Here is a 13,433-nt window from a genome sequence, read left to right as displayed (position 1 = left end):
TACTTAACTCAGCGGAAGACTCTATGCATATTTATAATGATCAAAAGCAGTATACTCACTTGAATAATAAAATACTCAGAATGCTTAAAAGTCAAACATTCAACTTGGCCAAAATGGCAACTCAGGTCTTAACATATGAAATGATAAAGTTAATGAAAAGACTAAAGAACTAACATCTAACTGTCTATGAAGCCTCTAAAACAACTGAGATGGATGTCGGCACAAACCCCACGACATCCTAATGAACTAAAAAAGTAACTGAAAGCAATAAACGGATTCCTCCAGAATGCAAGGAGGCTCACAACCTGACTCTGGAGTGCTCACTAGATCAACGATGCGCCGGATGCCGATCCTAGTTACCTGTGTCTTCATCATAATAAGATGCAGGCCAACTGGCATCAGTACATTGAATGTACGAGTATGCAAGTTGGAATACTAAACACAACATAGGCTTGAAAAGAATCTGAAGAACTTACCTGGCTCAACTCAACGCAACATAACTAAACTCATTTCAATATAAAGCAGTTTAAAACAAATGCAATATAAAGAAAAGTTGTTTAAAACATGATGTCAACTCTGTGTGTAGGCAAAGATACATTTAACTCTGAAATGTATGTAAAAATACAATAAACTGTGTATTTAAGAATACAATTACTTCTGTGGGAGTTTCTCTAACCGACAACCATCACGTAAGATCTATTGTTATGATACAACGTTTTGCCTCACGCTGCCAGGGTCGTCCTGTACCTTGTCGAGGGTCTAGAACCTGAACTACTAAGTGGATCCACTAGTCTATGCTAAAAAGCACTAAAGGAATCATCTGAAAAGTATGACCTTTTTCTACCCATGATGGCTACATGGTTTATGGGGGTTGTGAGTTGTCTGAACTCTCCCCCATATCGGTGCTCAATACTACTCCCAAAATTATAATATTAGCTCTTATGTTTAAAAATATACTTCTTTCTGTGATTTGAGATTAATGCTAAAAAACTTAGCTCAAAGGCTATCTTGGAAATCAAAGTTTCCTCTCTTGCTTCATTTAGAAAGCGATTACTCTTTTCTAAAAACTAGCCCGAAGGCTCTTTGGAAATCGAGGTTTCCTTTCTTGTTTAAATGTAAAAACCTTTTAAACCCTTTGGGAATACATAGTCCCCATATTCTTTTGAAGAAATGAATTTCAAACTTTACTCTTTAATCTTTACTCAACTTGAACTTTAAGTCTTAATACAAAGTTAAAACATTTAGAAAAGACTTTTTAAAAACTCTAAGAACATCTCTTGACTTTGATCTTAACTTTTCTTGAATTGGATTATGGATTCAAGGTTCATGATCTCATCTTTATGGATGATTTCATGATGTTTAGATGTACCTAAGAGTGTTGGAATCAACTAGGAAACATAAGTACATTGCTAAGGAACTAGTACGAAAAGATGGGGGACGAATGGGAAGAACTAGCATCCCTGGCGCTCTGAGAGGTGCGGGGCGCTAGCCTTGAAACTTCAGAGAGCTGGGTGGGGCACTCTGGCTGGCGCGGCGTCCCAAGACCCAAACTTTAGAGACTGTTTTGGGGCGCGGCGCCCCAACCCCCTTACCCAGATTTTAAGAATTTCCTCCTTCATTTTTCAACTCTAAACCCTCTAAACTCGATTGGTTATTTCCCCAAACACTTAGTATCACAGATACCCTCAATATACATCAGAATCTACTTGAAAAACACAACTAATAACATGAATCAATCTCAAGAAAACTCCCATCAACACAACCACAAGAATTCAACGAATTTCATCAAGAACTCAAGGATTTGCTTTCAAATCTAATAACTTCGCTGAAATTGAATCATGATTGATATGTGGGTGAACTAACCCAATGCTATGTGATCTCGCATACCTTGTAGGGATCATCCCCGACGAAATATACATGCTAAACTCGACGATCTTGATGATCTTGCTTCTCTTCTCCTTTCTCCTTTTCTTTTCTCTTTTCTCCAAGCCCTAGCGTATTTTGGTAAAAGCGTAAACTGATCTAATTATGATTAGACCCTAACTTAATTACAAAAAACAAAATAAAATAATTGGGCAAGGAAAAGACCAAACTACCCTTTCAAAATCCGGATTGGACTTTCCTTATTCCAACAGCCTAACTTCCAAAGGACATAACTCACTCATACAAACTCGGAAGTGCGCAAACTCAACTTATTTTAACTTAACAAAATTTCCAGATTTTTCGTTCTTTCCAAAAATGACTATTTCCAATTATTAGCTTCTTCCTAGTTATTTCAAATTGCGAGAAGTTACAAGTTGTTAATTGTATGTTACCGTTGCTAGTGGAGACACTTACTTTCAACATGTTTTTAACATGTTTAGTAATAACAACTAAATATTTTCTTCCTATTTTTCAGCTTATTCTAGTTTTAGTTGTTTTCCAGTTTCTAGAATTATAGTTTATCTCAATCACTTTATTAATTCTATTTTATCTCCTATAGTTATTATGTATAGACTTTGTATATATTAGGACTCTTTGTATCAGTTGGGTATCACTACAACAAAAGCAACTTTTAGCGGCAATAAATAGACACATTAATAAAGAGTGCTAAAGTCTTTACCGGCATTAGTTAAGTGCCATTAGATCCAATGTCGCTAAAGTCTTTAGGGACATATACAAAGAGTGCTAATTGTCGCTAAAATTATATATATATAGCGGCAGTTGAGCTATTGTCGTTAATTAATTGCCGCTAAAGATCATTTTTAATGTAGTGTATAGCTTTTATATACCGTACAACACAAGCTAATAGATAATCGATTCATTCTCTTATGTCGCTTTACTATTTATTTAGCAGGTCCTAGCTTTTAGGTTTCAGTTGTTGTTTGTGGTTAAGTTACTTTCTTTTCTTTAGGAGTCCTAGAAGGTAGTTTGTTGCTTGGTTATCGATTTAAGAGTCCTATTGTAAGTTGGTTTATGCATCTCCAGCAATACAAAGTTTTCTTTTCCTTCAATATTTTTTCTCTGTTCTACTCGTTACTTTATTAACAATTATGCACTAGATGTTTCTATGTACTCTTGATAAGTTGGTGTTTTATCAACTCAGTGAACTCAAATTCATGAATAATTGTTGTGTTATGATGCTAATTGAGGGGATTTTAGGTCCTAGTTCTCTTGTATGTAATCATTCATTGAAAAAATCAAGTTAGATGGATTTGAAGGTCAAAATCACTGAAGCACACCGGAGAAGAACCTGGCGTCCCGCTGCAGCCAATTGGCGTCTTAACTTCAAATTTAACTAGAATGCAACTCGAGCATCTGAAACTCATCCGGAACCTCCAAGAAAAAAAAATCAAATATTCAAATCAATTATAAAACATGTTCAGACCTGTTGGAATCATCAAAGCTGATACGAGTTCGTCCGGGTCGTGGTCAAATTTAAAATAGATATAAGACCAACAATATTATATTTTAGTAAATGTTGGGCATCTATCACTCAAAGTATCTCTAAAATGAGCACGTTAAGATATGAATATAAGATACATGTGTTGTCATACCTAATAAAACAAAGATTATAATGACCAAATTCGACAAAGATGTAAGTAGCTAATTAATCAGAGGCATTTGACATGCTTGCTAATTTGGAATTGCACTTAAGAGTGTCTTCTGGAGGTAGCTTGAATAATAATTAAGATTCAAACAAATGATGATAAAGTTAATGTTGATGTAAAACTAACAACAAGAGTATTGACTTTCCTACTTTGCAAAAACAACAATACTAGGGGCGAGATTCGAGAAAGAAACTAAACAAAAATCGAATGATCTTTCTTGCTAAACCTAGTAACAGAACAAAATTTGATCTAGGTTGCAAACAAGAACTTCAAGTCTGCCTCTGTTAGTTTCCCCAAGGCCTCAGAAGCACCACCCACCGTCCTGCAAAAAAAAAAATCAATATCGGGCAATTCACACACCAAAGAGAGAAGAGAGGAGTGTCAAAGTAAAGGAGGGGAATCGAAAGCCAAGTGTAAAACAGAATACGCCAATGATAGTATATGTTTAAATCACATTTGAGGGAAAAACATTTAAGTGTTTATTGTTGCGACATATAAATAAACTATATGAATGACAAACCATAAAATACCTATTTGAGCTCTCCATGTATGATCATGTTCCCTTTTCTAAGAAAATAAAAGAAGATAAAACAATGCATGACCCTACTTCAATCCCTAGCCCAAATGTCTTAATGTTTAGTTGTAAATATCTAGACAACTAAATATAGTTGACTATATCGCTCCATTTAAAGCTCATCTTAGACCAATATTATATATTCTAGAGGACATAAAAAAAAACAATTGATTCTCTTAATTTATCTTGATATCATTTCTGAAGAGAAACATATCAAAATGATATAAAGTTTCAAGTCGTCAAATTATTTTCTCTTAACTCACATGCAACTAGCACAATGAACTTGGCAGAAACTTACCCTTCAAAAAGTAATTTCTTCTTCTCTTGCAACTCTAAGATCCTCTCCTCGATTGTATTCTCAATCACAAATCTCACAATCCTAGAAATTAGAAAATAACAATAAACTCTCTTCATTGGTATAGTTGGTTGAAGAAACACAAGCACGCACCTGATTGGCTTATACTGTCCTATTCGATGGATTCTATCTTGGGCTTGCCTCTCCACGACAGCATTCCACCAAGGATCCATCAAGAAAACCTAGCAAAGGGCAAGATTAGAGTGGCACATCAAGGAATGTAGTCTAGGTTCAATGAAATATTACAAGTTCATATTGTATCTATTCTTAATCTGCACAGAGATGAAGTTAACACATCCCAAACAAAATAAGTAATTTTAACCTGAAAAGACGAAGGAATCCAACAATAGAGTCAAACCCATGGTATTTGACAAGAAATGAAGAATATGCATTGACAAAGAGAGGAAAGGAAAATGTTACTTGTGATGCTACTGTAAGATTCAGGGCAAGACCTCCGGCTTTCAAGCTCATAAGAAATATAATGCAATCTGGATCGTTTGTAAATTTTGTAATTGCAGAATCTCTTGCAGTGATAGTCATGGATCCATCTAATTGAACACAACTGATGCCCGACTGCCAAATGCACACAAGACATGTTTTTTGTTGTTACTATTGATGGCAACAATAGGGGTAGGTACGAAGGGGATAAATAAAATATGTCTTACCTTTTGTAGCGAATAGTGTATCAGATCCAAAAATGATGTGAATTGGCTGAAAACAATTGCCTTTGTAGAACCATCTCTTTCAATCATGAACCTTATTTCTTCTCTCTTCAACCAATAAAACAAGTAATGAGAACGCTCTTACTACCATAATAGAGATATACACAAGAATAAGATTATACATGTTTAAGCCATAATTTTAAAGGATATATATAAGATTGAGACCACAACAACAATTTATTATTCCTCAATTAGTTTCCACTCAATTAAGCGGAGGTGGTATTTGATGCAACATTTGAAAGTGATGGTATGGGACCCTTAGGAAATATATCTAGTTCCTGCAAGTGATGCAGTATTGCAGTCCCTTGCACTCATTGTGAGAAGAAAATAAAACTATAAAGCAAACTATAAAGACAAGATAAGATATAGTTATTGATTGGAAAGTAATTGTATACCAAAGCTTCTATTTTTGTGCTTGTCTGAAAATTATCAAGACGAATTTTGCTCAGTATACTTGAAGACCTAAACCCTTTGATATTTGCTTTAGTTTTCTGATCATTTGCGGTGAAATCCACTGTAAATGATTTAGAACATGACGGACATGAAATTTGTCCCATAACTGCAGAAAAACTTATCAGACATGACTTGCAAAAGACATGTGTGCAAGAAGTAACCTGCAATAATCAAAAGAGGTGCACATTTTAATAGGAAAGTAGGTATAAACTTCGAATGACAAAATAATAGTAAAGGAATTCATAGCATATTTCTTAGTTTGTCAAGAAATAAGGTACGAGAATTTAAATCATCAAGTCCACAAGTTTCATGGAAGTCCTTTTAGGTGTTAAAAGACATTCCTCAAAGCATTTCTAGTAAAATATTGAGGTCTTTCGAATAGTGCTGGAAAAGAATTTGCAGAAGCTCATGCACTTAAAGAAGGACTAAAAACCTATTCAAAATATCCTTTCAAAAGACATCATAGGTGTAAGTGTGGAAAAATATGTCCACATTAAGATTTGAAATATCCACCATATAATATACAAAATATTAATGTACTGCAAATAGGAATTCCATCAAATCCAATTTTAGTGAAGTATCAAGTCTTATGACTGAACTTATTCCTTTCTTTTATACTTTTTATTTATTTTCTTAGGGAAGGGGAAGAGGATGAAACTCACAACTAGATCTTCTACTAGATCGTGACATAAACCACATGATTGTTCAACATAACCAACATTATTTGTGCTTCCACTTCTATCCACAACAGTACTTGAGTATTCCACAAGGTAAGGATGATCAAGTGCCTGCAAAAAAAAAAAATCAATCAAATATAAGCAAAAAATTTCTAGTTATTACTTTTGAGGTAGAACTGTGCATAGATTATAGGAAGTCAAAGAAGTTTGAACTATTTATATCTTTAAGGACCTAAAATTGTTAAGGAAATTCGAGAGATCCAACAAGAGAGCCAAGGCATGCTAAAAATAGCAAATAAGTTGATGCCACAAGACACTAATGAAGTCAATTCTTGCTCTTGTTCTTGCGTTGTACTTCTTCATTCGTGGAATTAAAAATTAAAAATAAGAAATATAAAATAGGCACTTCCATTTTGGTATCCAAATATTGCATCCACTTTTACGCCAACTTAAATTCAATGTGATATAGTGATATAGATACATTTGCAAAAAACATATGGATGGGAACTAACTCCACCACCAAATCATATGTCATGTGGATTCGATTGACAAAGGAAACATAGTAGGAAAGGATCACTGTCGGACGGACGCCTTGGTAGGGGGTTCTCATGGGTAGAAATTACACTTCATCATATAGAAAGAATAGCAATGAATATTACGACAACAACAACAATAATATTATACCTTGTGTAATCTTTCAAGTAATATATATTACAAGTCAAAAAAACTAAATAGTATAAAAAGAAATGAAGCAAAAAAAGATTAATCAAATTGAAAGAAGTGCATGCTAGTACAAAATCGATCAAGAAAAAAAACAAGGAAAACATTACTGAAGAAAAAATATAAGTGGTGAAGGAAAAACTTACAATGAAAAAGGTTACAGAAAAATGGCTCGATGGAGGATATCCAAGGAAAAAGAAAGCCAAGAAATTATTGAAGGACGAAATTATTATCTCTGAGTTATGCAATATTGAAAGATTTAACCCATTAACAACATCAATTATTTCATTTCCATGCTTTAGTTATTTTACCTCAATTAATGTAGAAGTACTGATCTAGATCTTGTTAAGAAAAAAATTTACATTAGATTCATAGTTTGAAGGTTAACAATGAACCTATAACACAAATTTTTATTCACAACTAAAACCAAATACAAGTAGGTATCAATACATAATTAAGAAGAATTCAGATTGAAAGCATGATCTCCATACCTGCCGCATGCGTGTGAGTAGATCAAAAATGTCAGCATAGTTATTCATCAACGTACCATCTTGAATGTATCTGCACCAAAATACGTTAGGAAGAAACAATGTAGTGATAAGAAGAAGAATAATGCATTGCTTATTCTGGCTCTCATTATTTACTATTTCACAAGGTGAAATAGCTAGTGTTGAGCATATTCCATGAAAAACGGTGTAAAATAGACATTTTTCAGGATTTTCAAGAAAAGGAACGTTTGTATTTTTCCAGGATTACTTAACAAATGGCAAATAGATGAAACATATACCATGCAAGAATTTAATCCAAAGACCAGAAAAAAACACCATAAAAGAAAAAGACCATGATCTGTGTCGTTAAAACAAATTCAATATGAACATAACCATAAGTAGCTAATGGAGAGCAACAAAAAGGCAAAGATGACTTTCAGACAAGTAAGCTAGTAGTTTCATAAGTACTGACAAAAATAGATTGCATACGCATTAAATTTTGCCCGACTTTCTTCGCGCAATGATGTGTAGTAGTCTTCTTCGTTAGCATCCAAAGAATCTTTGCGCAAGGTAACCTAAATGCAAAAATAAGTAACATGCTAAAGAGGAGAAAAAAATTAACAACTCTAGCAGTACATTAATGTGGAAAAAAAAACTTACAATCCTTGGAGGAAGTGCAAGATCAGCAGCCCTTCCCTTTTTAGTACGCCTTAGCATTATCGTTTTTAAAATTTTGTGTTTCAATAAAACCATCGCATCTCTACCAATCCCATGATTTCCTTGAAATTGTATGGGTGAGGCAATATACTAGAAACATAAGATGTATCAACGTCTCCGTGTCAGCAACAACATTTTTTTTTTATCACAAATAACATGAAGCACCAAAATAAGTATATCAATTTGATGACTTACTCTATTCCACCAGCAAAAGTGCCGAGTAGATTTGTGGTGGCAATGTGGGCACATGAATGAGCTAAAATAAATACAAACACAAAAGGGAACAAACAAGAGATTTCAAAAAGGTGAAAAATAAAAAGACACTCAAGGAAGAAACATTAACGACAAAATTTCTGGTGAAAATGACCAAATAAAACAAATCTTCAGCTATATGTTTCTCTCTCCAACCAAGTTAGGTGCAAAGATAAAAAATAAGATTTTAAGTCTACCTATTGTTGAGAGCTCTGCAGTCACAATCTTTACAAAAGTAGTACGAGTAAGGATTAATTTGCAAAAAACGGACCTGTCCAAAAGTAAGGATATATTTATTTCAGAGAATGAAGTTGTGAATTATGTTAGCCACAAAAGAACATTAATAAAAAAAAACTTACGAGTGAGTACAACTCTCCTACACGGTTCTGGAGGGGAGTACCACTTAAGGCCCACTTAAAAGAAGATTCTAGTGCAAGAATAGCTCTTGTAGTGTTGCTGCGTATATCTTTTACACAATGGGCCTGTGCCACAAAAGTGTAATCCGTTAGAAAATTATGGATGAAGGGTTTTCATCAGACACAAACAATATATAGGGAAACCAACAAGTTTAACAGATGTCACACAAAACCAATAAATGTGAACTTTGAACAGACTTCTCAGTAAGAAAAACAAATATACAATAGCCTTACCCCTAGCTACCTTGTGATGGTAGAGTGGTTGGTCATGTGTACACAACCTTACCCCTACCTTGTGAAGGTAGAGAGGTTCTTTTAGATAGACTCTTGCCTCAAGTGAAGCATATCAAGCAAAACCAAATATGTGGGTCTAGTTACACAATGATTACCTCATCCAGAATAATACGATTCCACTTCATAGAGTGCAAAATCATGATATTTTTCCTATACTCAGTCTCCACTGTGGAGTAGGTAGTGATAACAAAATCATACTCTGCGAATCTGTTGATATCTTTCTCCCTGTTGGCACCATGGTAAACAAGAACTTTGTTGCTTCCTATAGTGGTAAAGCGGTCAATCTCATTGACCCATTGAATCAAAGCAACAACAGGACATATAACAAGGGTTCCTTTCACTGCTGGGAGCACATAAGGGGCAGGTGAGAGAAAACTAGAATTAGAAATTGCTTGCCCTATTTCGCGTTTAGCAAGCACAAAAGCCATGGCTTGAACAGTCTTCCCCATCCCCATATCATCAGCAAGGATACCACCTCTAGCTGTTGATTCTTCTTGCTTCAACGCCCAAGTCAACCACTCTTTCTGGTACCTCAGCAAGGGAATGATCAAATCAGATGGTTGCTCAGCAGTTTCACTCATAAACTCATTTTGACTATTGAAGTCCAGATAAAGTGTATGGTTTTCTTCCATCCACCTATTGTTCTCTTCTTCCCATATTTGCCACATCAATACATGGTCACCACCCTTTCCTACATCATTCATTACACAATCTTCTTCTACTGGCTCTTCATTTATTTTAATACTATGTTTACCCTTTGGTCTATAGGATTTCCTTCCTTGTGTTATATTGGGCCAACTGCTTCCGCAGTTAAATCAATATCAGCAACTCCAGTAGCTTGGACTTCATCTGCATAGATGGGTAAACCAACACTCACATAATTAACTGTGATCAATTAACTATTCAATGCACATCCATAATTGTGTGTATGAACTTTTGTCTTAGGTCAACCAATAGGTATCATGCATCAACGAAAAAAAATCTTATCATGCTATAAAAATGTCACTATTAATATTTACATAAAAAATAAAAGTAATACCTTCGTCACTGCTCCCAATGTAATCAGAATCTGAGGATATAACAATAACATCATCCTCATCAGAGCTCCTAATTTGGCAGCTTTGTTCTCCTAATTTCATAATTCACATTCAAGTACAACCACATCATTTACTTTATATACAACACATAGTGGATATATATATGATTGACACATGTCATCTCAGAGAAATTCTTCATCACACACAAAAAAACTAAAAATCAAAAGGACAAATTTTAAACCAAATAGGCCCACTTGTTTCTAAGGATGGGAACAAACTCGCAATATTCCTATTAGGAAATATCATTCTCCCCAATAATACTCGCAAACCTCATTTAATGATCTTCCCTTTTTTCTTTCTATTTATAAAAGTTTTGTTTTGTTGCTTAGGCATAGTAAGGTGGGCATTTGACAAAATATCTTGTTTACCCTAGATGAAGACAAGTATTGTCCCCGATACACGAACAAGTTTAAAAGCTTGCCTTATTTTCTTTATAAGAATTTATTACTAGTATTTTATTGTGCTATTTCTATGTTTTTTAATTTCTTCGTGTTTGATGAGTAAATTCATTCATCAATCCATTTGGATTGAACATATATTGGTGTTCGATTCATCTTAAACCTAGCTAATAAGGAGAACATTGTCCAAGTTCATATAATAAGGTGCTCCCATTTTTAAAGGGCTAATGTGGGACTCTTATCATTAATAATATTCGTTCAATCAATTATCAACCCATTTACTCCTTAATAAAAACAAATAGTAAGGGTCAAACAGATATAACAGTGGTGTGTTGACTATCTCTAGGCACATGTTATCTCTAATCAAAACAAGTACCGAAAAACTCTATCACAACATTTGGAAATAATTCACTTAGTATCATTTCATTTGATGTTTGAACCAATGATGTCACTCCCTTTGACTGCTAAATCGCCCCACTATGGGTTGGATAAATGAACTCCTTGCAGGGAAGTCATTTTAATGATTTTCAGTACTTGATTTCTAGAAAAAATATTTTTGACCAACAAAAGCATGAAAAAGTTTTAAATTCTTCCATACCAAACACACCCTAAAAAATCGATTTTACTAGTGCACTCAATAAGATTCAAGCAAAACAAATGCAAATCACATCAAAATAAACAAGTTGTATGATCGCAAATAGAAACACCAAAAAAAAAGGATGAGTAAAAGAAGGATTTTTCGAGAGAACCTTTGGTCGAAAATGAGGAAGGACGAGAATGGATCCTCATTTATACACAAATAACTATTGCAGATTTGTAGAAAAAATCCCTTAACAATTGAGAGAGAGAGAGAGAGAGGAAGAGAGAGAGAGAGAGAGAGAGAGAGAGAGAGAGAATAACGTTGGTGTGTTGACTATCTCTAGGCACATGTTATCTCTAATCAACACAAGTACCGGAAAACTCTATCACAAAATTTGGGAATAATTGACTTAGTGTCATTTCATTTAATGTTTGAACCAATGATGTCACTCCCTTTGACTACTAAATTACCCCACTATGGGTTGGATAAATGAACTCCTTGCAGGGAAGTCATGAAAATTTTCAGTACTTGATGTTTCTAGAAAAAATATTTTTAACCAACAAAAACATGAAAAGTTTTAAATTCTTCCATACCAAACACACCCTAAAAACTCGATTTTACTTGTTCACTCAATAAGATTCAAGCAAAACAAATGCAAATCACATAAAAATAAACAAGTTGTATGATCGCACATAGAAACACCAGAAAAAAAAGGATGAGTAAAAGAAGGATTTTTCGAGAGAACCTTTGGTCGAAGATGAGGAAGGACGAGAATGGATCCTCATTTTATACACAAATAACTATTGCAAATTTGTAGATAAAATCCCTCAACAATTGTGACCACCAGAGAAAGAGAGAGAGGTTTTATAACGTTGGTGTGTTGACTATCTCTAGGCACCTGTTATCTCTAATCAACACAAGTATCGAAAAACTCTATCACAAAATTTGGGAATAATTAACTTAGTGTCATTTCATTTAATGTTTGAACCAATAATGTCACTCCCTTTGACCACTAAATTACCCCACTATGGGTTGGATAAATGAATTCCTTGTTGGGAAGTCATTTTCATGATTTTTAGTACTTGATGTTTCTAGAAAAAATATTTTTAACCAACAAAAACATGAAAAAGTTTTAAATTCTTCCATACCAAACACACCCTAAAAAATCTATTTTACTTGTTCACTCAATAAGATTCAAGAAAAACAAATGCAAATCATATCAAAATAAACAAGTTGTATGATCGCAAGTAGAAACACAAGAAAAAAAGGATGAGTAAAAGAAGGATTTTTTGAGAGAACCTTTGGTCGAAGATGAGGAAGGACGAGAATGGATTCTCATTTTATAAACAAATAACTACTGCAGATTTGTAGAAAAACTCCCTTAACAATCGTGACGAGAGAGAGATTTTGTGCGTGATGAGAAAAATAAGTATGAAGTTGTGCGGCAAAAAAGTACTTTATAGCCAGAATCAATAATGATAAAGGGTGTGATGAAAATGGTTTGTCTTTCACTAGATTTTTTTTTTGGTTTCCCACTCGGTGTCCGGAGCCCACATTGGAGCTCCGACTAAATCCGAATCGCGCACTGTAGGGCCCATTCCGGGGTGGCGCTCTCAATAGGATTTTCTCCGTACCCAGGGCTCGAACCCGAGACCTCTGGTTAAGGGTGAAGCACTCCCACTAGTGCACTACAACCCATGTTGGTTTTAACTAGATTATTTGGATTTCAGTAATCAAAATTTGACCAAGTTTTAAGTTTAAAGTGCTTATGCCTTAAGTAAGCACTTATATTATATTTGATGTCTATTTTTAAAAATAAAATTAATTTATTTACAATCATCATATCATATCATATCATATATCATATATAAAAGAGAACCTTAGTCCCGCCTACGTGACGCCACCAGAATCTAGGATTCCCTTTTAATTTATTTATTTCCAAAACTAGCCTTCCCCTTTCATTAAAAGTTGTGACTTTTATGAAAAGTTGCGACTTTTTTTGAAGAGTTGTGACTTTTTTGAAGAGTTGCGACTTTTATGAAAAGTTGTGACTTTTATGAAAGGTTGTGACCTTTCCGAAGGGTTGCAACTTTTCCAAAT

General features: G+C 34.3%; 1 protein-coding gene across 1 annotated transcript; it reads right to left on the bottom strand.

The window, feature by feature from the left end:
• Positions 1-3,839: 3,839 nt before the first annotated feature.
• LOC102586115 (ATP-dependent helicase rhp16-like) lies at positions 3,840-9,962 on the bottom strand. Its single transcript, XM_006342339.1, has 15 exons — positions 9,635-9,962; positions 9,354-9,601; positions 8,908-9,030; positions 8,746-8,819; positions 8,492-8,552; positions 8,240-8,386; positions 8,069-8,154; positions 7,583-7,652; positions 6,357-6,482; positions 5,637-5,855; positions 5,185-5,289; positions 4,940-5,092; positions 4,613-4,701; positions 4,463-4,543; positions 3,840-3,912 (listed from the first exon to the last, which is right to left on the bottom strand). Exons 1-15 carry the CDS (start codon positions 9,960-9,962, stop codon positions 3,840-3,842), a joined length of 1,983 nt encoding a protein of 660 aa, XP_006342401.1.
• Between the last annotated feature and the right edge of the window lie 3,471 nt (positions 9,963-13,433).

Source organism: Solanum tuberosum, unplaced genomic scaffold, assembly GCF_000226075.1.
Source record: "Solanum tuberosum cultivar DM 1-3 516 R44 unplaced genomic scaffold, SolTub_3.0 scf00037, whole genome shotgun sequence".
Taxonomy (NCBI): Eukaryota; Viridiplantae; Streptophyta; class Magnoliopsida; order Solanales; family Solanaceae; genus Solanum; species Solanum tuberosum.
Note: the sequence above shows the minus strand (reverse complement) of the source record. Positions and strands in the feature narration are given on the sequence as shown.

What these genes read in the sequence shown, in the direction of transcription:
- LOC102586115 (XM_006342339.1), bottom strand. Translation starts at nt 9,962, where the DNA reads ATGAATGATGTAGGAAAGGGTGGTGACCATGTATTGATGTGGCAAATA. An exon ending in ATCGTATTATTCTGGATGAG is followed by an intron (nt 9,031 to 9,353) that starts GTAATCATTGTG and finishes TTTGTGGCACAG; the next exon opens with GCCCATTGTGTAAAAGATAT. An exon ending in ATCTAGTAGAAGATCTAGTT is followed by an intron (nt 5,856 to 6,356) that starts GTGAGTTTCATC and finishes TGATTATTGCAG; the next exon opens with GTTACTTCTTGCACACATGT.